The 27201-nt window shown below is 34.1% G+C and overlaps 1 protein-coding gene across 5 annotated transcripts in view; it reads right to left on the bottom strand.

Moving 5' to 3' along the window:
- Nucleotides 1-3367: 3367 nt before the first annotated feature.
- Nucleotides 3368-27201, bottom strand: part of LOC106881248 (uncharacterized) — a 297452-nt gene continuing 273618 nt past the window's right edge. For 3 of the 5 annotated variants that reach the window (XM_052967796.2, XM_089352256.1, XM_089352257.1), the window contains exons 51-53: nt 21101-21235; nt 18396-18456; nt 3368-5191 (exon numbers count right to left, since the gene is read on the bottom strand). In XM_052967796.2, the coding sequence (XP_052823756.1) occupies nt 4990-5191; nt 18396-18456; nt 21101-21235 (398 nt within the window). In that variant the 3' untranslated portion in view covers nt 3368-4989. Of the gene's footprint in view, nt 5192-9497; nt 9652-14849; nt 14947-18395; nt 18457-21100; nt 21236-27201 lie in introns of all 5 variants that reach the window. The other 2 variants (XR_008264114.2, XM_052967797.2) reach the window with 2 other exon arrangements.

Raw genomic sequence — 27201 nt, 5'->3', positions numbered from 1 at the left:
AAACCAGTGGTTTGCTGTTAAGTTAAATGTTTTTAGGAGATTAATTTTTGAAAGTTGCATTCCCTCGCTTTCGGTAAATATGTTGCTTATTTTTTGGTAGCTTTTGACTTATTTAGTCCCTTTACGCGTGAGGCATTACTATATAGTTAATGCCCTTATATAAATTATATATATATATATATATATATATATATATATATATATATATGTGTGTGTGTGTGTGCATGTGTATGGATAGATAGATAGATAGACAGACAGATATATATTTATAACTGCATTGGATATATTATCATACATATTTTTATTTTAAAAGAAATTGAATCATTGTGTTTATGGATGGATGCCTTTTCTGCTGTTGATATAAAGTAGGTATTTTATATCCCTATATATTGTAAAAGGTCACTTAAAAGGATTAACAGTAAGAAGGACATCCACCCAGAGAACAATATTAAAAAATAGTCATGGTGCCCACAGGGTTGATCCCTCATTTAATTGAAAAAATAACTTTAAATTGTTTCTTATTGTAAAGCAAGATGAATAATATGTTAAGTACAAAGTAAATGAATGACGCTAGGTACCAAATATATGTCTTGGTGATTCATTTATAATTTATAACATTTACAACTGGCATGGTTGCCTTTCATAATAGATATGGATGGAGAAATCAAAATGAATTCGAAGGGATAGCAACATTGGTTATATTTTGTTTATCAGAGTTTTTAAAAAAACATAAAGCAGTGTGTATAATTGTTCTCTGAAAAGCAGGTATCTAATTTTTTAGATTGTGTCCTTCATCAAACAACATTCTAAGAAAGTTAAATGAAGTCAATAGCTTTTAGGTGACGACAATAACAAAATCTTTCATAGAAAGGATTTTGAAAAGTGTTAATCTGAAATTTATCATTTCCCACTTCCTCATAGCATATCAACATATTCCAGTTCAATCTGTTTTATGAAAAAAAACAACAAAAAGCATCTCATGATGCCACAGACCAACACTACCTCGTTGGACTGCAACAATGGGACTTGAGTTAGAACTTAGTGGAATCAGGCAGAAATACAGACAGACAAACAAACACACACACACACACACAAAAATATACACACATATGTATGTATATAGATATGTAAAAGGCACTTCCCACTGCAACATACATATTATAAGACATCCAATAAGAGAACTATAAAAATCTTACATATCCTTAACTCCCAAACTCTACCAATCTTTTAACCTTTCTAAGCTTAACAATAGTGACCCAGTTTTACTCGTAGTAATTGTAACTATATCAACCTCACTTTACACCCTTTACATTCAAACTACTTACGTAAGGATGCAGTATATCAGGGTAAAATATAAATGCCAACTAAGCAAACACATGCAAGTCTATTCAAAATCAGGTATGACTGACACACCTTTTTCTTTTAAATATGTCAGATGAAGACCTACTCCACTCGCATTGTAATTTGGGACCTCAAAAATATAAAAAAACATTCCTTTTTGCTGAAACTAGAATGACTTCATATATACATATATATACATATATATATATACATATATATATATATATATATATATATATATATATATATATATATATATATATATATATATATATATATGCATGTGTGAGTGTATTTATGTATGTGTGTGTATATATATGTTGTAGTTCTAACCTCTTTGTTTCTTCGCAGGATAAACATATAGATATAAATATTCTATTTATTTTATGTGTAGATATAAATTTATTATACAAATATATGTACAAGTACATACACAAGCACTCACACACACAAATACATATGCAAAATGCACACATGCACACACACGTACGCACATACACATAACAACAAGGCTTTATACAGTTTCTCTCTACCAACTTCACTCATAAGGCATTAGTTGGCTCAAGGTTAGAGTAGAAGACTTGCCCAAGGTACTATGCAGATAGAATTCAAGACTGTGTTTTTGCTATGTGAATTCTATATCAAAGCAGCCACATTTTTGCTTGAATATTTATTCATTTGTTTTAAATCTGTTTTCTTATGCTGGTGTGGGTTAAACAAATACATTTTTTGAGATATTATTTTGCAGCCAAATGTCCTTTTCGTTGCTATCCCTTACCTGTTTTTCCAGTAGAATATTTAATTTTCTGCAAAGTTTGTGGATAATTTTCTTTTTAAGTGTAAGCATGCATCATTTTTAAGCATTGCACTTTTTCATCCAAAGTGCATAGTGCAAAGATTCACAGACCTATACATGCACATAGGCACATATATATATTAAAAAACGAAAAAAAGAAAATATTTTGAAGACTTATTGTGAATAAAAAGAAGAATATACATTTTTTTAACAATATGTGCTACTGGTTTCAATTGTTTTTTCAGAAAATGTAGTCATGTTCTAAGAGAATAGAAAATATATTGAAATAAATTAAACAAATTTTTATGGTATCAGTTTTGGAAGTTTCCATGTTTTTCTAATAAAATGATATGGTTGGACTCCTTCTCAAGGCTGCTGAGCAGTACTGGTAGGAGTGACAATTTAAGTAATGGTAGTTAATCCTTACTGCCGATATTGGTAATTAAGGAGTGGCTATAAGTAGTAGCTATAGCAATAGTGGTGGTCATTGTAGAAGCAATGGCTACCTCATGCTCAGTAGTTGTAGCAACTAAAGCAGCTGCAGCAGCAGCAGCAGTAGTAGTAGTAGTAGTGGTCCAAGTGGCAGAAACCATAGAAATATTCGGAGTGATTTATTCTTCTCCGTCAGTGGTAAGTGTGGGATTAGTGGCCATAGCACATTCAAAATATTTTCTTATTCTTGTTTTTAATACAAATTCAATATAACACACACACATGCATACATATATATGTAATATTTATACATACATATGTATATATATTTATACATACATATATATATATATATATATATGTATATATATATATTTGTATACATATGTATTTATATAGGTACAAATATACGTGTATATATATATATATATATATATATATATATATATATACACACACAAACATATACATGTATACATGCACATATCTATTTGCATATATATATGCACATACACACATGTATATATATATGTATGTATGGATGTGTGTGTGTATGTGAGAAAGAGAGAGAGACAGGCTGTGTATCTACGTGGTGTCAAGTGTCTTCAGCTATACTTTGTATGTGTGTGTGCATATATACACACATACCTGCACACACATATGTATATATGTATTTATTTGTGTGTGTGTATGTTATGTATGTACATATGTATCTATTTGTGTGTGCATGTGTGTGTAAATATATATATATATGTATGTATGTATGTATGTACATGCATGTATGTATGTGTGTGTTTGTGTCTGTACGTTCATGTATGAACATGTATGTGTATGGGTGCCTGTTAGTGTCTCTTGGCCTCATCACCACATAATAGTTGTAAACCAGCATAATCATCATACAAATCTTGTCCTTCCTTTCCAATCTTCCATGCAAACATTCCAGCCCAAGGAAAATATTATGTTGTTAGGAAATAGGTGGAGGTTGGCAACAGAAAGGTCGTCTTCAACCATATAAAATCTGGTTCAACAAATTCTGTTCAACTCATGTGACCAAGGAAAAGTTGGCATTGCAGTGAAGCTGCTGCTGCTGCTGTTGCTGATGGTGGTACATATACACATACACATATTTTTTTTATCTTTTCCTTGTTTCAGTCATTAGACTGAGGTCATGTACCCATGATGCAAAAAAAATATAACTCAAAAATGAGGTGAGACAACCAAAACTTACAGGGCAGGAAACAGGTAAGAAAGAGGAAATGTCTTTTATATTTCGAGTATTACACTCTTCTACACAATGAAAAGATAGACAAGAAGAGAAAAAAAATCAAGAGAAAGAAAATGGAGAAAAATAACACACAGGCATGCAACTATCACAGTTGAAAAATTTATATACATACATATATATATATATATATATATATATATATATATATATATATATATACACGCACACACACATACATATTTATGTATTTATTTATTTATGTGTTTCAGCCAAGTGGCTGCGGTCATGCTGGTGCACCACCGTGTATGTATATGATATATATATATATATATTTATATATATATATATATGTGTGTATAGGGTTACATGGGTAATGATGAAGATCTACAAATCATTAATATATATATATAAATCTATATATATATATTATGTGCATATACATATACATACATATATATATATATAGATACATATACACACATATATATAAATGTATATATATATATTATATACATATAAATATATATATATAAGTTAGGCATGGCTGTGTGGTAAGAAGTTTGTTTCCCAACCACATGGATCCAGGTTCAGTCCCACAGCATGGCACCTTGGACAAGTCTCTTCTACTATCGCCTCGAGCCAGCCAAAGCTTTGTGAATGGATTTGGTAGATGGAAACTGAAAGAAGCCTATCAAATATATATATATATTCATGTGTGTGTGTTTGTGTCTGTGTTAGTGCCCTCCCACCATCGCTTGACAACCAATGTTGATGTGCTTACGTCCCTGTAACTTAGCGGTTCAGCAGAAGAGACCAATAGAATATGCACCAGGCTTACAAAGAATAAGTCCAGGGGTTGATTTCTTCAACTAAAAGGTGGTGCTCCATTATGGCCACAGTCAAATGACTGAAACAAGTAAATGTGTAAAAGAATAAAAGAATAGATAGATAGGTAGGTAGGTAGGTAGATGGACAATTATATAGGTGTATGTATGTATATATACACGAAAACAGAAGCATGAAGAACAAACAAATGTGTGTGTGTGTCTTTTTTAATGTATGTGTGAGAGTGTTACCTGATATTAGTTGAAGGATACATATATATATTTATATATTCCTGAAATATAAATATATTCTTGAATATAGCATACAGAATAGGTTGATAAAATTACCAAAGTTGATAAAATGGTAGTTGCTATCGCATATCTTCTTCATCTGAATCAACCATTATCTTTTGGTTATTGTCATGATAATTTGCCAAATGTATTTTTTGAACCGTTCTTTCACTTTCATTTGACTTTGGCCATATAACTGGATGATATACATTATGTTTGGATGAATCTTCTGTAGATTTTGCTGGGCTGTTAATTACTTTAGCGGGAAGGATAATAACTTCACTGAAACAGAAAAACATATATTGTAATATGTACATAGATATATATATATATACATATATTTACATAATCAATGTTATTGATGATAGTAATGTTGATGATGGTGATGTTGATGATGATGATGATAAGGAGGAGGAGGAGGAGGGGTTTGTTTATGTTAGTGTTTCATTATTACAGTTGTTATTAAGGTGGTGGGCTGGCAGAGTCATTACTATTCCTGACAAAGTGATTGGCAGCATATTTTCCAACTTTACATTCAGAGTTCAAATGCCACCAGGGATGACTTCAGCTTTCATCCTTCTAAGGTCAATAAAATAAGTACCAGTTGTGCACTGGGGTCGGTGTAAGTGACTGACACCTTCCTGGAAAGTTGCTGGCCTTGAGCAAAAATCTGAAACCGATATTATTGATGATGATGCTAATGATGACAAGGAGCAAGAGAAAAAGGAAGAGGGGGATTTGTTTATGTTAATGTTTTATTATTTTAGTTGTTATTAAGGGGGTGAGCTGACAGAATCGTTAGCATGCTGGATAAAATGCTGAGCAGTATTTCACCCATCACTACATTCTGAGTTCAAATTCCGCTGAGGTTGACTTTGCCTTTCATCCTTTCAGGGTCAGTAAAATAAGTACCAGGGTAAAGGCTCCAAAAAGGGTCTCAGGGAATAATATCCCTGCCTCCCTGAGCTAGTTTTCCACCACATCTCTTAAAAATTATGGTAGAAGCCTTGGTCTCGAGACCACTCATGTCTAGAAACCAAAATAAGTAAGGGCATGCTCCCTGCAGAAAATCCAGCTCCAAAAAAAAGCCTCATGATAGCAAAGGAGAATGGGCACCAGCCAACCCAAAGGTCGGGATGGACTGCACCTGCCTACCTCAGTTGCTATGGCATTGAGGTAGATCTGGCCACCCCCATTAACAGGGACAAAACCCAGATTTAAAATGATGATGATGATGAACATTGGGGTTGATGTAATCGACTCATCCTCTCCCTCAAAACTGCTGTCCTTGTGGCAAATTTGAAGCCGTTATTATAGTTGTTATTATAGTTAGTAGAATCATTTGCATGCCAGATAAAATGCTTAGTGGCATTTTGTCAGTCTTTGCATTCTGAGTTCAAATTCCACAAAGATCCACTTTAACTTTCATCCTTTTAGGAGAAAATAAGTATCAGTCAAGCACTAGTGCCCTCACCCAAAATATCAGACCTTGTTCCAATAGTGAAAAAGATTATTATATTTGTTACTAGCATACCTGTGTCATCAAAAATGCCAACAGTTTTATAAATAATAGAAAATGGTGCATCAATAGAATAGAGAAAGCAATTGATAAATGTCAACAATCTAGTAAATAAACATACATACACAGAATCGAAGCACTTGAACAATCACCCACATAATGTATGTGTGACATACACAAGCACGCGCGCGCACACACACACACACACACACACACACACACACACACACACATGTACAAACATACATATGTACATATACATACATATATATGTAAATATAAATACTTATACATAATATGCACACATGAATATGTGTGTGTATGTATATATATATATATATATATATATATATATATATATATATATATATATTTGTTTATATAGTTGAAATTCATAGAAAAACAAAAAACAAAGACAGGTGTATGAACAACAAGCAAATGTATTAGCTTGATGCTCGGGAAAATGAAAAAGTTTTTTACGTTTCGAGTAATCAAGGACAGCATTCACTTGTACTTTCTTGTTATTGTTGTTTAGCTCTAAATCAACTCCAATTAAACCAGACCTAAGATTGATCAAAGTCGTTCTAGACATAACCATCCCCTGGTAAGTCTACAACCACATTATTTAAAACAGCAGGGTACTATTTGAAGGAGAATTGTCTGCTATTTCTAGCAGGAGGAGTGACTCTGTGGATGCTCCCTTGTTGGTTTATCCAGTACCATGATAATAGATGAAAGTGAAAGAGCCTAAATTTATGAATATATCTTCAGTTATATTTTGGAAAGATATAATTCAAGATGATTGCATCATTAATAAAAAAATTTCCAACACTATCTCCAACTGTACAGTACACAAGAGCACCTATAAAATTTGAAACCACAACTCCATTCAACTGGCCACTTAATAAAATTGAACATCATCATCATCATCATATTTGACACCCATCATCCATGCTGGTTTGACAGGAGGTGGCAAACCAGAAGACTGCACCAAGCTCCACTGTCTGTTCTGGCATGGTTTTATGGCTGGATGCTTTCCTAATGCCAACCACTTTACAAAGTGGACTACCATTCATAAAATGCATAGTGCATACACACATACATATGTATGTGTATACAAATATATGCAAAAACAACAAATCCAATAAGAACTACTGTATCTAACTTTAAATTGATTAGAGAAAGAAAGGAAAGAGATGGATGTATAGAGAGAGGGAGAGATGGAGCTAGATTTCATTTAAAGAGAAAAATGGATAACTAGATCGATATAAAGTCTGTGAAAAGGAGAGAGACACACATATCTTACATTTGTTTGTAATATGAGAAATTTTGAATATATTCTTGAAAGTATTTTTTAGTAATTTATTCAGAGGAGGAAGGGCAATCCCCTGTCTCTTTTCAGGGTTCCCAGACCATTGGGAAAGAGAGCTTAGAAGTTATCCTTATGCTAAAGTCCTGGCCCAAATACTTGCAATAGACTGGGTCTTACTAGAGGCATCCAAAGGCCAGGTGATAGCATTAAACTTGTTGACAGACTATGTCAGTTATTGAGAAACAGGCACCGTCACAGTTACTGGTTTCAACACAGTTTCCATTTATTGTATTTCAATTATACACTGCTTTGATTGACAATGAATGTCATAAATGACACGTGCCTAAGTACTGCACAGCAGAATTGAAATTGGAACCACTTTGTTGTGGGTATGTGATAAGATTCAAAGCATTCAGCGGAACATAGCTTCAGTAGTCTAATTTGTAAAGTACTTTTAAATATAAAGATGAAAAATTTAACATTAAACTGATTAACTCAGTGTGTGTGTGTGTACATATGCATTTTTGTGTGTTCATGTGTATACATATGTTTTTGTGAATGTCAATATTCAAGTTTGTAAAATGGGTTCAAGACCAAAACTGTGCAAAGACTTCACACTGTTTATAAGCTAGTCACAAACGAAAGTAAAACTATACAGAAGACAAAATAAAAAGGGAAACTCGACAGGAAATGTTAGATAGACAGTGAGGAGAATATCAAGAAAACAAGGGGAAAAAAGTGTGGGGCGGAGGGTGAAATCATGAGGGTAAACCTTAATAAGGGATCTTTTTGTCATTCTATTTCATTACTGACATAATTAGAATCAAAAATTTTTTAAATCCTGTGATAAATTTTGCTAAATGGCTAAGCCTTGTAATGCAGCACATTAGTTTTCTTGTGTTTTTATTCCTGAACTGTTCTGTACCATATATCATCATAATTTAAAATCCGTCATATTTGTGTACTTCCTAAGAGAAATCCATCACCCTACCAGAATAGTACCACTCACATTAAGAATGACATGTTTAGAATAAAATTATATTTGGTTTATATTTAATGATAGCTGAAAGTTAGTTTGACCAATGAATATGGTAAAAGACACTTGTTTAAGGTGCAACACAATGGGATTGAACCTGAATCCACTTAATTGTGCATATGTGATAAGATTATAAACCTCCAACAGAACATAGCTTCACTAGTCAAATTTCTAATGTGTGGGTGTGCATGTGTATATATGCATTTTTGTGTAAGTGTATATATATGTTCTTGTGAGTATGCTTATTCGAGTTTGTAAAATGGATTTTACACCAAAATTCAAAAGTGCTAAAAATATTTCATACAAACATCCTCACTAAAACAAACATAGAGATGGCACCACACCTTAAATTCAAAATCACAGAAACTGAATTTAGAGTTAATGGAAAGGAAATTCATAACAAAACTTACAGAAACAGATTAAATATGTTTACTGTTAATATACTCACCAAACCAAAACCAACATGCACATTACTGTAAGTGATTTATGAAGTATGGTGTTATGTACCAATATAATGAAATGGAATTAGGATAAAACAGAAACATTTGTGAATGAAATTATAGAAAACAAAAATCCCAGAAATCTCATGCAATTTAATAGAATTATAAATAGTCGGCTTGAATATTCCAAAGAAGCATTTCCCGCACCAGGAGAAAAAGAGACAGACAGGTAAGGGGAAGAAGAAATAAGAGAAAACAATGCTATGCTAAGAGTGAATCACCTATTATAGGGATGTAGCATTGTTATTGACAGTGTCATCAGTTGTTCTTGGATTGGGGGAGTTCTTAAGCTGATGAAGCATTTCTCGTTGGTTAGCAAGCCGTCTTTCACGAAGTTCTGTCAGATTATAGGACACCATTTTAATGTTGCCATGTCTGGAAGTGAAATTTGACCAAAGAAATTGACACTAAATGAATGGAATTAAAAAATTTTCAGTAATGCAATTAGTTCTTATGATTCTCTTCAACCCCCATCTCTCACACTATATTTCCTTGTCATGGGTTCTTCTAATACTCATTAGTGAACATATTATTTTCTTTTTAATATATCTACATGGTTGGAATAACCATGTAGATATGCATCAAATGTAGGATTGTGGATTCAGAATACAATGAGCAATACCTAATTTGGCTCTCCAGTTTGATGGATCATTTGTCACTTTCAACACCAAGCATTCAATTGTTTTGTCAACTGGACAACCAAAACTGTTAAATATGTAAGTGGCTGAGCATTCCAAAGACACATATACCTTTGAATAATTCTAAACCAAAACAGTATGACAATGCCGGACCATCTGAGAGGGTTCCATACAGTTTCTATTAATCCAATTTCGCTCACAAGGCTTTGAAAATGACCCTTATTCAAGATGTTAACACAATGACATCAAACATAAGACCTCATGGTTTGAATTGAAATTTTATAACAATTTTTCAATACTTGCATCCAAATTTTTTTAGTTTCCTTCTAATAAATTATATTGAAGATATAATTTGATTCAGATGATTTGTGTACTTGTACCTTTAGTCTTTTTATTTTATTTCTGACAATTTGTTCAGTTTTTCATATCATTGACAATCTTCTGTAGGTCTCTGATTTCTAATTTTCTCCTTCTCCAAACATATTTTTATACATCTGTGATTCTGTTGTGCAATGTATCTTTTCTTTTTTTTTAAGATAGTCACGTCTGATTTGAGGGAGATTAAGATTAGTCTACTTTTTTTAAGTAAGTAAAAGTAACCACAGATAAGGTCCTTGGAACTATTTATTTTGTTGCTGTTGTTAACAAGTAGTCTCAGAACTTTGAATCAGATAGTGCTATAGCATGAAAATAATTAGAATTTGAAAGTAGGTAACAGTTCTTGCTCTATAAACATGTTAAAGTTCTGGAAGTGTATTGTTCATTCTGCCAAGTAAAGTCCTGCTGTGATGATGGCAATCAACATCATTTTACGTCCACTCAACCACAGTGGTACAAGTTAGATGGGTTACCTGAAGCAGGGTTTTACAATTGAATGCCCTTCTTGTCACCAAATTGTTTTCTCACCTCATACAAAATTGAGGAGTCAGTCTATTTTATCACCTTGACACACATGGTATCTGCAATAATAGCAGTGCAGAAAATAAGTATATAACATCTATTTCAAATATTTTCACTCATTGTGCCACTGCACATTGTGTGTCACATATGATTTACAAGTGTGCTTCAAGCTTTGAGGTGAGCTGTAAAAAGCTAGGATATTTAGAAAATTTGAGTATTTTTAATGAATTGCACCCCGACATGTCTATTCCTCTGCAGCAAGGTGCAATGTGCAGTCATATTTTTAAAATAATTTTAATACTTCTTTATTTTTTTATGTATTTAATAAAGCATTTAAAAGCTGATGATGTGTCATAACACATTTGGGACTTTAACCAATCTGTTGTAGAGTAAAAAAAAGGTTGAAAACTGCTGCTCTATTTTGTTGTTCAGTAAAATTCTTAAAGTTCTAAGAAGGGTCCAGTTCCCAAATATCAGAATTCATGGTGCCCACACTTATCTATGGGTTTTATTATCAAATTTCTTTTTCCTTTTCCTGTCAGAGTCCATCACTATTTTCTCCAGCTTAAAGATTATTGTTGCAGTTTTCACAGACAGTCTGCTATAGATGAAGACGAGATGATAAGAATGCTAGGGCATTTCGAAGGATAGACTAGAAATGGATGAAAGCCTAGACATAATTGATTATTGGGTATTTTCATCTGGTACTTTCCTTCTGGTTGTTATTTACCCCTAATCAAAGGGGCCTATAATCAAAGAAATCACATCTGTTTTTCACAGAAAATAATATACCTAGGACTATATTAACCAATGTATGCATCTCATTTTTTTTTTATAATGGCTTAGTCAGAGGAGAAAAGGAAGTGACCATGACCTTTTAAGGGCTTTTGAAACTGGTGGAAGGGAAGGAGGAAGTTATTTGTTAGTTGGTAGGATATGATTAATGGGAAATTTGACTGCTATTTCTAATAGGTTGAGCAGTTATCTAGAGGCTCCTTCATTGATGAGTTGTTTTATATTTTTATGTTGGTGGCAGTTGTTATGCCAACATCAATCAGCCTAATGGTTAAACTGTTAGACCTATGATAATAAGGCTTGTTTCCCTGCACAAGGCAACACATTGTCACCTTGGACAAAATACTCCATTTCATGTTGCTTTATTCCATTCAGTTGCATCTACTGTATACTCACCCAAAATCCAATAAATACAAAAAGTCAAGAGACCTTAGTTGCAACTACACACTGGAGGATAGTGTGTTATGTAGATAGTCAGCTGAACAAACAACTAAATGAGATCTACAGACATGTAGCTCTCAATATTTCCTTTTACACTCCTACTAAGTTGCTAATATGACTGTATATCTTGTGAGTAGCTAAATATGTATTTGTAGTGGTTGTAATAGCTATAAATTAGAGATTAGCCATGGGCTGTAATCCTCCCCCACAATTGCCTACACAGTTTGATTATTCATTTAATTTATATCACAATTTATGAATGATGGCATCATTGATTGTAGTTTTCTCAAAGAAAAGAGCATCTACAATCTGGTGCCAATGACTTAAATGTAAGAAAAGATTCTTCAAAGAGAAATCATTTTCCACCAAATTTTACATCCTTTGCCAATGTACATTGGCAAAAAATATAAACATACATATATACATAGCCAAAGCCTTGTGAGTAGATTTAGTGAATGGAAACTGAAAGAAATCCATCACACATACATACATACATACATACATACATATATATATATATGTGTGTGTGTGTGTGTGTGTGTGTGTGTGTGTGTATCACATGATAGTTATATACAAGTGTTGCAATCATATAAATGATGTCCTTCATTTGCAATCAACCATGAAATATGTCTGGTCATAGGGAAATAGTCACTTACTTGGAGGCAAGTGAGGGTTAGCAACAAGAAGGGCATCCAGCCATGACAAAAAAAAAACACCTCAGCAAACTCTATCTGACCCATAGAAGCATGGAAAAGTGGACATTAAAAGAATAATGACAATGTTGATGATGCACACTTTCTGTCTATCAAAATCCCCCTCATGAGGCATTAGTCAACCTGAAACTTTAGTAGAGGACACTTTGCTCAAGGTGCCACACAGAGGGATCAAATCCAGAATCTCATGGTTGTGAAACAAACATCTTAACCACTTAGCCATGATTGCAAGGATTTTCAAAGATATTTTCAATGACTACAATTAAGAATGACCAAGTTAAGTGCCCAGCGCCTGCAGTAACCACTATAGAACTATATAAATAAAAAATTTCTTGGATCATTGTATGGAAACCATGTAAATATGATAAACCAAGCTGCAGCAGTAAAAAAGATAGAAAGTATATAAATAGGAAACAAAAGCATAGAAATATTAATTGCAGCAGCAGTAGTAGTAGTAATTGTAGTTGTAGTAGTAGTGGTAGTAGTAGCAGCAGCAGCAGTAGTAGAAGTAGCAGATACTGGAAGAAGTAATAGTAGCAGCAGCAGCAGTAGTAGTAGTAGTAGTAGTAGTAATGGTAATAGTAGCAGCAGCAGCAGAAACAGTAGCAGTTACTCTAAGAAGTAATAGTAATAGTAACAGCAGCAGCAACAGTAGTAGTAGTAGTAGTTACCCCAAGAATTGTAGCAGCAGCAGCAGCAATAGTAATAGTAGTAGTAGTAGCAGTAGTAGTAGTAATCTCAGTAAACAACACTTCAAGTCAGTGTTTACTATATCATAATTAGAATGTGTCTATTTGCTAATTAAGAATTTATTAGTATTAACAGCTACTGTAAAACATTGAGTTGTTGATATTGTTGTTGAACAAGACTTGATAGAAAACTAATTAAAAAAAATTTAGACAAAGTATGAAAATTCAGTTTTATGTGAAATCAATTCTTTATGATACAGAATTATTTCCACTTTTTGTTTAAAAAAAATTAGGGGCTTACAATTACCACAAGTTTTTTTTTAACCCTTTAGCATTCAGATTATTCTGTCAAATGCAATACTTATTTATTCACATTGTTTTGAATTTATCACCTATTATCTTGTAGCTTTGATATTTCAATGATGTAATTGCTTATTTTAAGAATAACGTTATGGGATTTGTGGGAGAGGCTGGATCTGACCAGTTTAAGTATAAAACAGGTAGAATATTTGAGCCTGATATGGCTAATTTAAATACTAAAGGATTAAATTCTCAATTTTTTTTTTTTTTGCATACACCATTTAATTCATTACTGCCTAAGGTGCACTTTGGTCAACCTTTTCTGAGAATTAGGCAACATGAATCACAGCTCATCTTCAGGTGGACCACACTGCTAAAAAGATTCAAAATAATTTTTCTTGTGGTATGCCATTCAGTTTGTCCATGACTAATTAAAATTAATGCCATTGAAGTCTTTGATTTATTTCCTATATTTCTCTTTCTGCAATTATGCAAGTTATTTTGACCCAAATGTCTTCCCAATGCTATTTTTACTTGAAAAAGGAATCTGTTCACTGATCAAAGCAGGTTTGAAAAGACTGTGCTTTTCTGATGAGGTCTAATAAGACAGAAATATATCTGAAGCTATCAGCATGAATGTTAACTAAGATAAGATTTTTTTTCCCTGAGCTTGTAAGCTCAGTTTTTTGTGTGAAATAAATTCTTCCTTTCTTGGAATTATTACCATTTTTTTCCTGAAAGGTGCTAGCACTTATCATTAGATTTATATATTTTTGGCTCTGCGGTAAAAAGTTTGCTTCCTAACCACATAGTTCTGGGTTCATCCCCACTGTGTAGCACCTTGGGTAAGTGTCTCCTATAGTCTCAGGCCAACCAAAGCCTTGTGAGTGGATTTGGTACCCAGAAACTGAAAGGAGCCAATCATATGAGTGTGTGTGTGTGTTGTGTGTGTGTGTGTGTGTGTGTGTGTGTGTGTGTGTGTGTGTGTGTGTGTGTGTTTGTCTGTTTGTTCCCTACCACTACTTGACAACCAGTGTTGATGAGTTTACATCCCCATAACTTAGCTGTTCAGCAAAAGGAACTAATAGAATAAGTACCATGTGTAACAGAAAAAAAAAAAAAAAAAGGACTAGGGTTGATTCATTCGACTAAAATTCTTCAAGGCAGTGCCCCAGCATGGCTGCAGTCTAATGACTGAAACAAGTAAAACATAAAAGATAAAATAGAAGTAAATTTTGATTGATTTAGATTTTCTGTTTTTTATCAAACATCATTCAACACATCTTTCCACCTACTAAATAATCTCCATTCCTGCCATTAACCTAATTCAATTATTTTCAATTTTTTTAAACTTAAGTTTTGTAATTATAGAAATTTGTTCCATCATTGTCCAAATATTGGCTTTTGAAGCAAAACTTTTTAAAATTTAAGATTAAAACATGCACTTCTTGTTTGAAAGATGTTTAGGGTGTGGATATGGTTCTTGTCATTATTGTTTAGCCCCAAGTGGATCTTGTGCCTACTCAAGACAGTTGTCAAGGGACCTTTATGCATTCTGTGACTTGCTTCCAGTTAATAAATACTATAGGTCCCATACTTTGCTTTGCTTTTATGCTGTTGAGATGGCCCTGATTAGACTGAGCAGATTTATGAACAATAGTCATTTCCTCTATAACAGTCTATCTTACATTTTTTCAAACATAATGTACCTCAGACTATAATATCTTGTGACACATTTTCTTTAACCCTTTAACATCATCATCATCATCATCGTTTAACGTCCGCCTTCCATGCTAGCATGGGTTGGATGATTTGACTGAGGACTGGTGAAACCGGATGGCAACACCAGGCTCCAATCTAATTTGGCAGAGTTTCTACAGCTGGATGCCCTTCCTAACGCCAACCACTCAGAGAGTGTAGTGGGTGCTTTTACGTGTCACCCGCACGAAAACGGCCACGCTCGAAATGGTGTCTTTTATGTGCCACCCGCACAAGAGCCAGTCCAGGGGCACCGACAACGATCTCGCTCGAAAAACCCCATGTGTCATTTGCACAACAGCCAGTCCATGGGCACCGGCAACGATCTCGCACGAAAGATATCATGTGTCGCCCGCACATGAGCCAGCCCAGGGGCACTGGCAACGATCCCACTCGAAAGATTTCATGTGTCGCCCGCACATGAGCCAGCCCTATCAAAAGTAATGCTTATATATTCATATTATTTTGAATTACTCATGTATTATCTGACAGCTTTCAGAGTTCAATGATGTGACTGTTTATGTTTAGAATGACAAATGTTGGGTAGGTGTGAGAGGCTGGATCTGGCCAGTTTGAATGCAAAACAGTAAGATTATTTGGGCCAGATATGGCCAGTTTAAATGCTAAAGGGTTTAGCTGGTTGGTGAGATTTAAAGGAGATCTATTTATTATCTGCAGTACATTGAGCAGCCACAAAGAGACACATTTCTCAACCTGTTTACTTTTGGAGACCCCTTGAAATATATTCTATAATTCAAAGTACCCCTACATAAAAATTTTTATAACAATTTGTGATGAACAACAGAAGTAGTACTAGGTCAACATAGTAATCTGTGAATCATACTTAAAGCATTTGATCTTCATCAGTAGCAAATATCTACTAGCAACTACATGCTAAGACAAAATAAGCCACTACTGATATAGTAAAACAGTGCTGGCTAATCACAACATCAGTGATTTTGTCTTAGCATGCAGTTATTAGTGGATACTTGCTACTAATAAAGCCCAAAGAGGCAAGGATACATATTTATCAATGCCACCACTGCTGCTGGGCGATTTTTATCTGATACTGATATATTTTTAATTCTATACATCCTTAAGAGATAGATACCTTCTCAAGATAAATATCACAGTTTATCAGGCTCTCAACAATGTACATGCTGCTTTTAAAACATTTTACTAATATTTTGTCTTTCTCTTTCAAAAGGCTGAAACTAGTTTATGCCAAAAATAACTGAAGTTTTTCTTAAGTTTACTGACAATACGAAAAATAAAAAAAAAGAACAGAAATCAGACAGCTTGTTCACAAAACTTCTTGATAAGGATTTCATTTGGACAATAAAATATCAAACATATCAAGTATTCACAAAAAAATATATATATATATATAAATGACCAGCATTGTATATAAAGCATCAGATTTCATGAAGAAATTTTTGAGAAATTTCATCCTAACTAAAACATTATCTAGACTAAATTATTCAGTATTTCCCAATTAAGAGGTGATTCTTTTTCCTCTGGGGTTTCCTTACCACCTAAAGATGTCAGGATTTCCCTACTTTAGGGAATATATTGTGCATCATAATCCTCATTTAACTACTGCTTTGCATGTGCATGTATAATAAAATTTTAAATATAGAATTAAACACAAAAATAATTTGAAAAATATATTTGAATTTAATTAGTCTATTTGTCACATTTCAGACAACACCCAGTCACTTTATAAGGACACCAAGGCTTCCAGGAAAATGTGGCTGAGAAATACTGGCATAATGTTTCCTCATTGGCTCCAAGAGTTTAATAATCTGTTGTCAGTGAATTTTATGCCAGAGTTTGTTGTCTGTCCCCTGTAGTTTAGTAAACTAGGCCAAGTAGAATGAAATGTACTGTAAGAATTTTGACTTCTCATTAGAAAAATTACTTTTATAACTTTAGCAGATCCTCTGACTAAATTTTAAAAAGGGCAGTGCTTATGACCTTTTTTTGTATGGTATCCAAAATTGATTAGAGAAAGAAAGGAACTCATGGATTATTGTTAGGCCAAAAACCTGATCTCAATACTTTTCATGAAATGGGCTCTGCTCAAGGAACCCAATGACAAGGCGGTGGTGCTAAACCCAATGATGTATTACATTTAGCAACCTCTTAAATTCTTGACCAATGAATCTCAAGTTAGATACTCTGAACTAGCATAAAAGCAATTGAACTAATCATTTTCCATTTGACTGTTTAGCTAGGTAGAGACATAGGATCATAGCTAATTTATTCAAGACTTTTGTCATGTTGTTGGTAATGTAACGTTTTTCTTAGCTCAGACGTCAATAGATAAGTTTTCTTGGTGCAGTCTTCAACCTGATAATGCAGTGGTTCCATTTTGGTGGGTAATACCTTCAGAGTTTGTTCTATCAGTCGGCTCATAATGTTGCATTATCCCTGTTTCATAACTGGTCCCTTCCTCAGTGAGTAGAATTTCAAGAGTAGAACATACAAGGATCATGAGCACAACCAAGCCTTCTCAACAACAAATGGCATAAAACATGCATTAATTTTTGATGATATATATGTATGTTTAGCAAGTTATTTAATCTAAGATTCTATGTTGAAATTATAATGGTTTGTCCAGATTTATAAATCTGTCTTATCTAGGGTTAGCTCTTCATTCCCTCACTCAGTCTGCTTCATTTTTATCTCCCATTCTCCATCCATTTTTTCACTCTGTCTCTATCTGTCTCTGTCTGCCTCTTTCTCTCTCTCTCTCTCTCTCTCTCTCTCTCTCTCTCTCTCTCTCTTCTTTCTCTAACTCTGTCATTTACTTTCAATTTTTTCTATGATAATGGCACACAAAATGAAGGTAAACTGATAACAGAAATAAATGTATATTTTACCTGCTTGGCGTCTTCCCATTGCCAGTAATGACTATTGGTGATATTTTTTTAACTTTGTTGCCTATAAAATAATAAAAATTTATTTCTGATTATACAATGGTATAGTGATCATCTTATTATAAACATTAAAACACATACATATTCTGTTACTTTATTTATTATAGTTTTCTCTGGTAATAGAGGAATATAATAGCAGTTTAAAGGGGTTTTTTTTTTTTTGTACATATGTTCATTAAAACTCTACTTCACTGCAACTCTTAAAATTCAAAATATATTATTTACAGTCACATATTTGAACTAGTATCATCTTGATAGTTACTCTCTAAGCTTCTTCCGTTGCTAATAATATTCAGTAATTATCTCCAAATTTGGAGCCAAACCCTTCATAGAATTCATGGGTGTGGACTGTAAATTATTCTCATTCCACTGTCAATGCTTTAGATACACTTCTCTTAGTTATTTTCCTGCTTCTGACATTTCTTGCTCATTTTTTCAAATCAGAGTATAAATAGAGGCAGGCGTGGATATGAGTGGTAAGAATCTTGCTTCTCAACCATATGGTAGTGGGTTCAGTCCTTGGGCAAGTGTTTTCTATTATAGCCTTGTGCCAGCCAAAGCCTTGTGAGTGGATTTGGTAGACAGAAACTGAAAGAAGCCTACTGTATATATATATGCATAAGAACAAAAACAACAAAGCCCTTTGAATTTAATAAAGGATTCAGTTTGAAATACTGTAAACATTACCAAATATAACAGGCACCTGCAAAATGTCATACAATGACCAAAGCATTAAAAGTGTAACAACCAAGATGAGGGAAAATGTCAGTGTATAATGATGTTAATCCCTATCTTAGATATCTAAGACATTCCGACCAAAATAACGTGCGTGTGCGTGTGAGTGTGTGTGTGTGTGTGTGCACACGTGCATGTGTGTGTGTGTGCGTGAGCATGCATGTTATGTATGTAAGTTCTTTATTTATATTGTTTGAAAAGTGATTTGATTTGAGATCATGCGTCATGCCATGACTATGTCAATTGTAGAGTCTTTGTACTCATTAAAATCACATTTACATTGTTATATATCTATTTACACTATATTATGATTTTTGATAATAATTGCAAGCATCAAATATGTATATCTAATTATATTAGGTATCACAGTGTTTTAAGTTTCGATATCATTTATGACCTGATCACTGGCAATTCTTTTCCCTATTATCTATAAAATTAATCAGTAATGGAAATATCATCATTAAATTATGTAAAATTCTTTGTAAAAGACTAGCTGTCCCTAACAGAAAAATTATTAAGCTGCCTTTCAATGTCTGTAACTTGATGTAACAAAAAACAGGGAAAAAATTTACACTTGGTTCATTTAAACAATAACAATAGATTATCCTATAAAGTGGAGAGAATCTCAAAATACAAGCCATGTCAGCAAGATTATTATACAGTCTGTCAATTTTACATCTGCTTAGTGCAATATTTTTAACAAGTATTTTCTATCCAAAGAACTCTTAATCTCTTCTCTGCATTTTGCATTTGTGTTGAGTTGTTAGGGTTTCCCAACTTAACAACAGAATGCTAACTAAAATTGAATTTAAACACTTAGCTGAAATATATAGAGCAATCCATACCAAATAATACCAAAATAAAAAGCAGAAAAATTATGATTTAACCTTCCCATAATTCGATCTTTTTGTTACCATATTTCTGTTGAAATACACCCTCTTTATTTCAATTAATTTTGAAAATAATCACGAATTTACTAAAATGTCTTGATCATTACTAATCTAGTGGTTGCAACATAAATTAACATGGAAGCTTAATGGGAAATTTTATTTAGATCACCTTAAAATGGGAAGTTTGCATCAGAAGCAAAGACAGTTTTGGGTTGGTATCAAAAGAGTTAAACCATTCCTAAATTTTACTAGAATCTTCCATTCACTAATTAGTATGCTAATTTTTGTATTTCACATATATCTCGCAGAATCTTTAACAAAAATTCTGTGAAGGCCACTTGTAGCAAAATAAACAACATAGGATTATAAATCTTTAGCCACAGCTAAAAATTTTATGGCATTCTTTCATTTATGACTACTAAGGTTCTGGTTGATCTGATCAATGGAACAATCTGCTCGTGAAATTAACATCCAAGTGGCTGAGTACTCCACAGACATGTATACCCTCAACATAATTCTCAGGGAGATTCAGCATGACACAGAGTGCAACAAGGCTGGCCCTTTGAAATACAGGTACTGATGTTTAAGCACAGCATAAACATCTCAACCTAAATGCATTGCTGAGAAACTTGGATGCATATCCAAAGAAGAAATAGTTATTTTTGGATAGAAAGCACCTGTCAAAAGAAATAGTTCCTTATAAGTTGTGAATTACTTCTCTTTACTTATGCCTCAAGTGTATATGTTAATCATGATATAGACTTGCTTTTCACTATCATATAGCGTGGTCATCTGATTGATTCAACATTCATGAAAATTAAAGTAATGACAAAAGTCGTCAGTTCAATATAAATAATTATACTCTACACATCTACACCATATATCAAGTATTTTCTGTCTTGTTCATCAAGATACAAAATCCAAATGAATACAGCCTTATTTAAATACTACCAAAAATCTTCTCTGTTACTCAAATCTACTAACCTACCACCCAGTAAATTTATATACATAAGGATTACTTACCACAAGGGCAACGTTTTTTCAGATGCTTCCAGAAGTAAGCCACGAAAATTATCACCAAAAGCAATAGAGTTAGGACAACTACTATAATAACAATTGCAGTTGTACTAAGTCCAGCATTATCACTTTTTTTCTCCCCTGGAAAACACCAATACATTTATTGATTAGTTCTGGCTTCTAGTTTGAATAACAAAGATAATATTCACTTATAATGAACTTTTGAGTTCAAGACAAATAGTAGAATAAATTTTATGTCATGTGAAAGAAGAGAAATATGATGGTTCCACTAAAATCCTTTACTGTATAGAGATTATGTCCACTAGTGTTGCAGGGTAAATAAATTTATCAATGCCATAAGGCAATGAATTCGTAAAGACAATAGAGTGTCAGATAGAATATTTTATAATCATTGTTTCTGTACTTTATGCTATAAGTTCAAATCCTGCCAAGAAATTTTTGTCACTAAGATTCTTTTGTCCACAACAAATAAAATACCTGTCCAGAGTGGTGGGTTAGTACAATTATTAACGTTTCAGATGAAGTTTCTTGTGTTCACTGTTCTAGGTTGTTTATTTTATGAGTTCAAATTCCATCTCTTCTCATAAACTTCACCATGCTAGGAATGATGTGACAACAGGCTAACAAAAGCACCTCCATGTTGAATGTAGATTAATTCAGAAGAATTAGATTTATCAGGTTATCCCATAAGTTCTGTCTGAATTTTGAATAAAGAAAACAAGTGATCAAATGTTATATTTAATTGAAATTTAATCATCAATGTACCTTCCCTGATTATCTATGACTTCCTTCTATCTATTTACAAGCTTTTTTAATCCCATCAACATAAAACTTTATTGGTTTCAAAGCGAAGAACTCTGAAATGTCAGTTTTGGCCTCCTCCTGGCTTGCGAAAGTTATGTCCCCCAAATGATTCTGTAAACTACGAAACAAATGGTAGTCTGAAGGAGCAAGGTTGGGAGAATAAGGTGGATGAGGAATTTTTTCCCAATGAAGCTCTTCGATCTTCTGTGATGTGATCTTTGCAGTGTGGGGTCGTGCATTGTCCTGATGAAACATCTCTCCTTTTCAATTCACTAAAGCAGGTCTTTTTTTCTTCAAAGCTTGGTTCAAACGCTCTAATTGCTGACAGTAGACTTGAACATTGATTATTGCATTAGGTGGTAACAATTTAAAGTGAATTACTCCTTTGCAATCCCACCAGATAGAGAGAAGAACCTTTTTCCCATGAAGTTACCTTCTCGGTTGTGGTTGAGCCTTTTCCTTTTACCAAGCTACTGTTTACGATGTTTAACATTTCCATAAAAGATCCATTTTTGGTCACCAGTCACAAGTCTACCAAAGAGGGTGAAATGAGTTTGTGAGAATGGAGAAAAGAGCAGATGTCAACTCAGGATTTGCGGTTGCTTTCGGACAATTCATGAGGCACACATTTTCCAAGTTTAGGAACCTTTCCAAGTTGTTGAAGATGACAATGAATAGTTGTATGGTTTGAACTAAGCTTTATTGCCAATTCTTCAACTGATAATGCAGGATTTTCTTCAAGTAATGCCTTAAGGAGCTTATCCTCAAATTCAACTGGACTTCCTGTTCGATCTTCATCTCCAAGGCTGAAATCTCCACTTCTGAATTTTGCAAACCATCTTCTGCAAGTTCTTTCATTCAAGCATTCTGTCCCATAAACTGAGTGTGTTTTGAGTCACTTCAGCTGCAGAGTTTCCTTTTTTGTTCTCATAAAGCATTATGTGCCTCAAATGCTCTTTGGATACTTCCATGTTAGAAAGGGTTTTAATCAAAGAAATTTTAATTCTATTATTCTGTAAAACAATATTTAATAGGTTAAATGTACACAAATGCATAAAAATAATTTTTAATTCCATTAGACATTCTAAAATACTATTAAATTTCATTCAATTTCAAAAAGGGTAAAATCGGACAGAACTTATGAGATGACCTGATATTAGGTCAAAGTTAAATCAAATTTGAAGTTTACTTCATATACTGGTTTAATGGCCTATTAACTCAAAGCAAGATGTTATCAACATATATAAACTTTATAGAAATAGCTGTTGAGTCTCTTTCTCTGAAAGAAGTAACTCAGCTAATAAAAATAACAGTTAAATCTTTCCCACACTCTCTCTCTCTCTCTCTCTCTCTCTCTCTCATTACTCTCAGACATCTTAAAAATAAAGGAAATATGTATTTGGTAATGCTCTCCTCAGTACAGTGTCTTCAGATAAAAGGACCAAAGGCAAAGTTGACTTAGGCAGGAGTTGAACTAGGTTCTCAAAGTGTTGGTGTAAAAGACTGTAAAGCTACGACAGTCATAACTGGAAAGGGCTGGTCAAATGTTAGCATGATCAAAGATGAGCTGGAGCTAAAACAAAAATACATATTGCAGTTGATCCAAGTGAGCCTCTATATAATCACTCCAGCAACTAGAAATATCAGCTAAATCTCTTTATCTTTACCAAATTGCACATTATATCTTAAATCAGGAAGGACACAATAACTAATAAAGCTATATTTGAAAAAAAAAAGACACGATTAGGAAGGTGACAGGGTCATCAAGGAGCAACAACAAACAACAACACCATCAGTAACACTAAACAACAACAATATTTTAATCAATGATCAAACAAGTAGAAACATTTGCTTGTTTTTCTTGAAGACATTCACACACAAAAGTGTCTGTTTGTGTGGATGGGTGAAAAATAGCATTAGGGGTAACAAGATTTCAATAGGGCAATCACTGGTTCACTGTATTTATGACAGTGAGGGTAACAAGGGAACATACAGTCACTTGTCTAAGGTGATACCCAGAGGGATTGAACTCAGAATTACGAATTTGTGGAGTGAAATGCTTAATAACATAGCCATTACTTGTGGCCAAAGATTATGCTAATAATTTGTAAATTCACAATTGTTAATAGTATTGTAGTAATGCTTTGACAGGGAAGCCACTGGAGAATGGAATTGTGATGTCATACATACTGAATGCTAAGTAAACATTCTGAAAAGCAAGGTGCAAGAAGGTGATAAATATATAGACCAAAGGTGGTAGTTGATAATTTAGAGGCTTGTAATATTCCTTTGGAGAAATCGCATTTTTAATGCATGTGGTTGTGTGGCAAGAAGCTTGCATGTGCAAACCAGAGTGGTTATTGTAACCATAATGACAACACAGCTAAATTTAGCACTGTTGTGGATTAAGTCTACAAAAAGATATTAGCAGTGCAGCCTGAAGGTAGGGGAAATTTTGTTTTGGGGGCACAGTGGGGGTGAATTACTCGTATTTTATTGTTATTTTTCACTAGTAAGGTATCTCCACTGGTCGTGAGGCAATTTTGTTTGCCTTTGGTTGCGTTGATTTTGTAGAAAAACTCTTAGGGGGTTTATCCCACAACGCAAGAACTTTTTCTATTGAAAATTTTTTTTCCTGAAGACTAATGTAACTGGCTTTTTGTTTCTGTTCAAGGACATTTAAGCACTGCTTGCTGTTAACTATATGGCGAACACCAGGTTTTGTGAATAAAATTATTTGGATATCGTGAAGTACCTATTTGAGATTACCCAGGCCTGGCCAGGAGTTCGAATAGGCCAGAGGACAGTGGACATTTAACTGTGCATTATTTCCTTTTTTTGAAACTGTTTTTTTTCCTTTTCTCCTTTTTTTGTTTTAATTTTTCTTCTACAGTTAACTGTGAAAATGGAAAAAATAAATAATAGCATTACTTTGGAGTGGGAGATCAACCCACCCAAAGAATGGATGAAAGATTTGGAGGAGAGGACGGTGGTTCTGAGGACCTATTCAGGGTCCTTGGACATCATTGTCCCCTTTTCCAGACCAGAGATAGAAGAAGAGCTGGCGGAATATATGCTGATGATAAGGCATATTGCCAGGGGTCCCAAATATGCAACTGTATGGTTGCTGTTCGAAACCCTGGAGATGTCATGTAAGTTCGCCAGTCAGCCCCTGGAAGGAGAAAAGATTTTGTTTCTCTCCTCATATTGTGGGAGAAAATGCAAGCATGTGTGGGTGTGTGGGTTGCCACCAGGGGTTAAGCCCGAGTGGATAGCAGAAACTATCCATAAATAATGTCGAGATGGAAGTGGGGTTAAGCGCCCGGGTAAACCGGAGGACTCCTCCCCTCAAACCGGAAAAAAGAAAAAGAAAAAAAGGAAAAAAATGGCGTGCTAACAGTTGAGCTGCTGACGGACGTTGAACCATTGTTGGTGGGAATTGTGCCACCGATGGCGGAAGTGGTTACCTCATCTCCAGAGGAAGAGGAATTATTGGTCTTCTACAGAGGCGGAGAGGTGGAGGAGGTGTTAGAAAAGCACCAGAAGGGAGTAACTTTAACCTGCACACGTGATCCCGAATGTCCTCCGCAGATAGCTGTGGAGGTCATAATGTCCGTGTTGCATAGGTTGAAGGCTTAATGAGGAATATCACTTGTGGCATGGCGATGCCGACACATCAACCGCCTTGTGCTTAAATGAGGTGTGGGCAATGGCGGAAGATGTGGTCACAAGCGATGCTGGGGTGGAATATGGATAAAAAGTTGAAAAGCCTCAATGTTATGAATTGAGGAGGGGTTTGAAACCTTATTTTGTTTAAACAAAGTAAGAGGTGTAAGGCCTCCTTTTTGCATCAGTGAACATTACGAACAATGTAAGAGGCTTGTTGCCTCATATATAAGACAACAATGTTTTCGGGGATCAGACAGTCAGTGGGCACTGCTTGTTCCCTCCATTTATTCATTAATCATCATTTTTTTCATTCACATAACATTATGTCTATGTCCAGCCCGCAGCTTCCTTTTTCTGTATGAGGCCTTTATGGCCAATCTTGATGAAATAAAGAAGCTTGCTTCCTAACCATATGGTTTTCAGTTCAGTCCCACTGTGTGGCACATTGGGCAAGCGTTTTCTACTACAGCTTCGAGCTGATCAAAGCCTTGTGGATGGATTTAGTAGTTAGAAATTGAAAGAAGCCTGTCACATATATATATATATATGTATATGTGTGTGTTTATGTGTGTGTTTTTGTGTGTGTGTGTGTGTGTAGACAAATGAAGTTTGTTAGACCTATATAGTTAATGTTCTGCTTAAACTGCAAGTCAATGATTGAAATAACAGTGAGATGACCTTAGTCTTAGGTGCATGCCAAACACTTTTAAAGGAGTGAATAACTGGTAAGTGATTCAAAGGGTTTGTTGAGTTACAGTTTTTAGTGATCCCAACAATAAGGCATGACAGAGAACCTTTGATGAGTGCAGAGAATAAGCTTTGAAGACAAGACATCATATTCATGTTTGTCTTTCATTGTTGAAAATATCCAAGACATTGAATTGGCTTGCATGTCTAGTCTGGTGGATCCAGAAGTGGCTTATGAAATGTTTTTGAACCAAGAGTCTTCTACCTGTAGGTCATGGATGGAAAAGTGCAGCATTTTTGGGCATTGATAGCTCAAGCTTTGAAGAGTGAACACTTCTCAACAACAGCAGTTTATTTTGCTTTCAGCTGTTTTGGACACCACTGTCAATCAGATGGTACCAGTTAGATTGGTTTTAGGCTAGTAACTCCTATGAGTCAATTACAATTTTGAGGCCTTTTAAAGGTGTTTGTAAGTAGTATACTTTTGAGCACCCTCAGAAAAGTGATATCATATTAATGGAAGTAGAAGAAGAGAGGAGGGTGTGAATGATAACATCTTCAGAAATTTCAAGATTGAATATTACATCAGAATGACAGTACTTTAACATATGTGGGTAGGTGTCATCAGAATATGGTCCTAATCAAAACATATACATACCAAAACACACACACACACACACACATACGCACACACATACACAGATACATACATATATATATATATATATATATATACACACACACACACATATATATATATACATACACACACACACACACACACATACATATACATGTACATATATACTATCCTAACTGTAGAAATAATACATCCATCTTTACATTCTGAGTTCAAATTCTACCAATATTGACTTAGCCTTTCATCATTTTGGGGTCAATAAAATAAGTACCAGTTGAGCACTGGG

This window comes from Octopus bimaculoides, chromosome 5, assembly GCF_046866305.1.
Source record: "Octopus bimaculoides isolate indiv1 chromosome 5, ASM4686630v1, whole genome shotgun sequence".
Taxonomy (NCBI): Eukaryota; Metazoa; Mollusca; class Cephalopoda; order Octopoda; family Octopodidae; genus Octopus; species Octopus bimaculoides.
The sequence above is the reverse complement of the archived record's forward strand: the minus strand, read 5'-3'. Positions and strand labels throughout refer to the sequence as shown.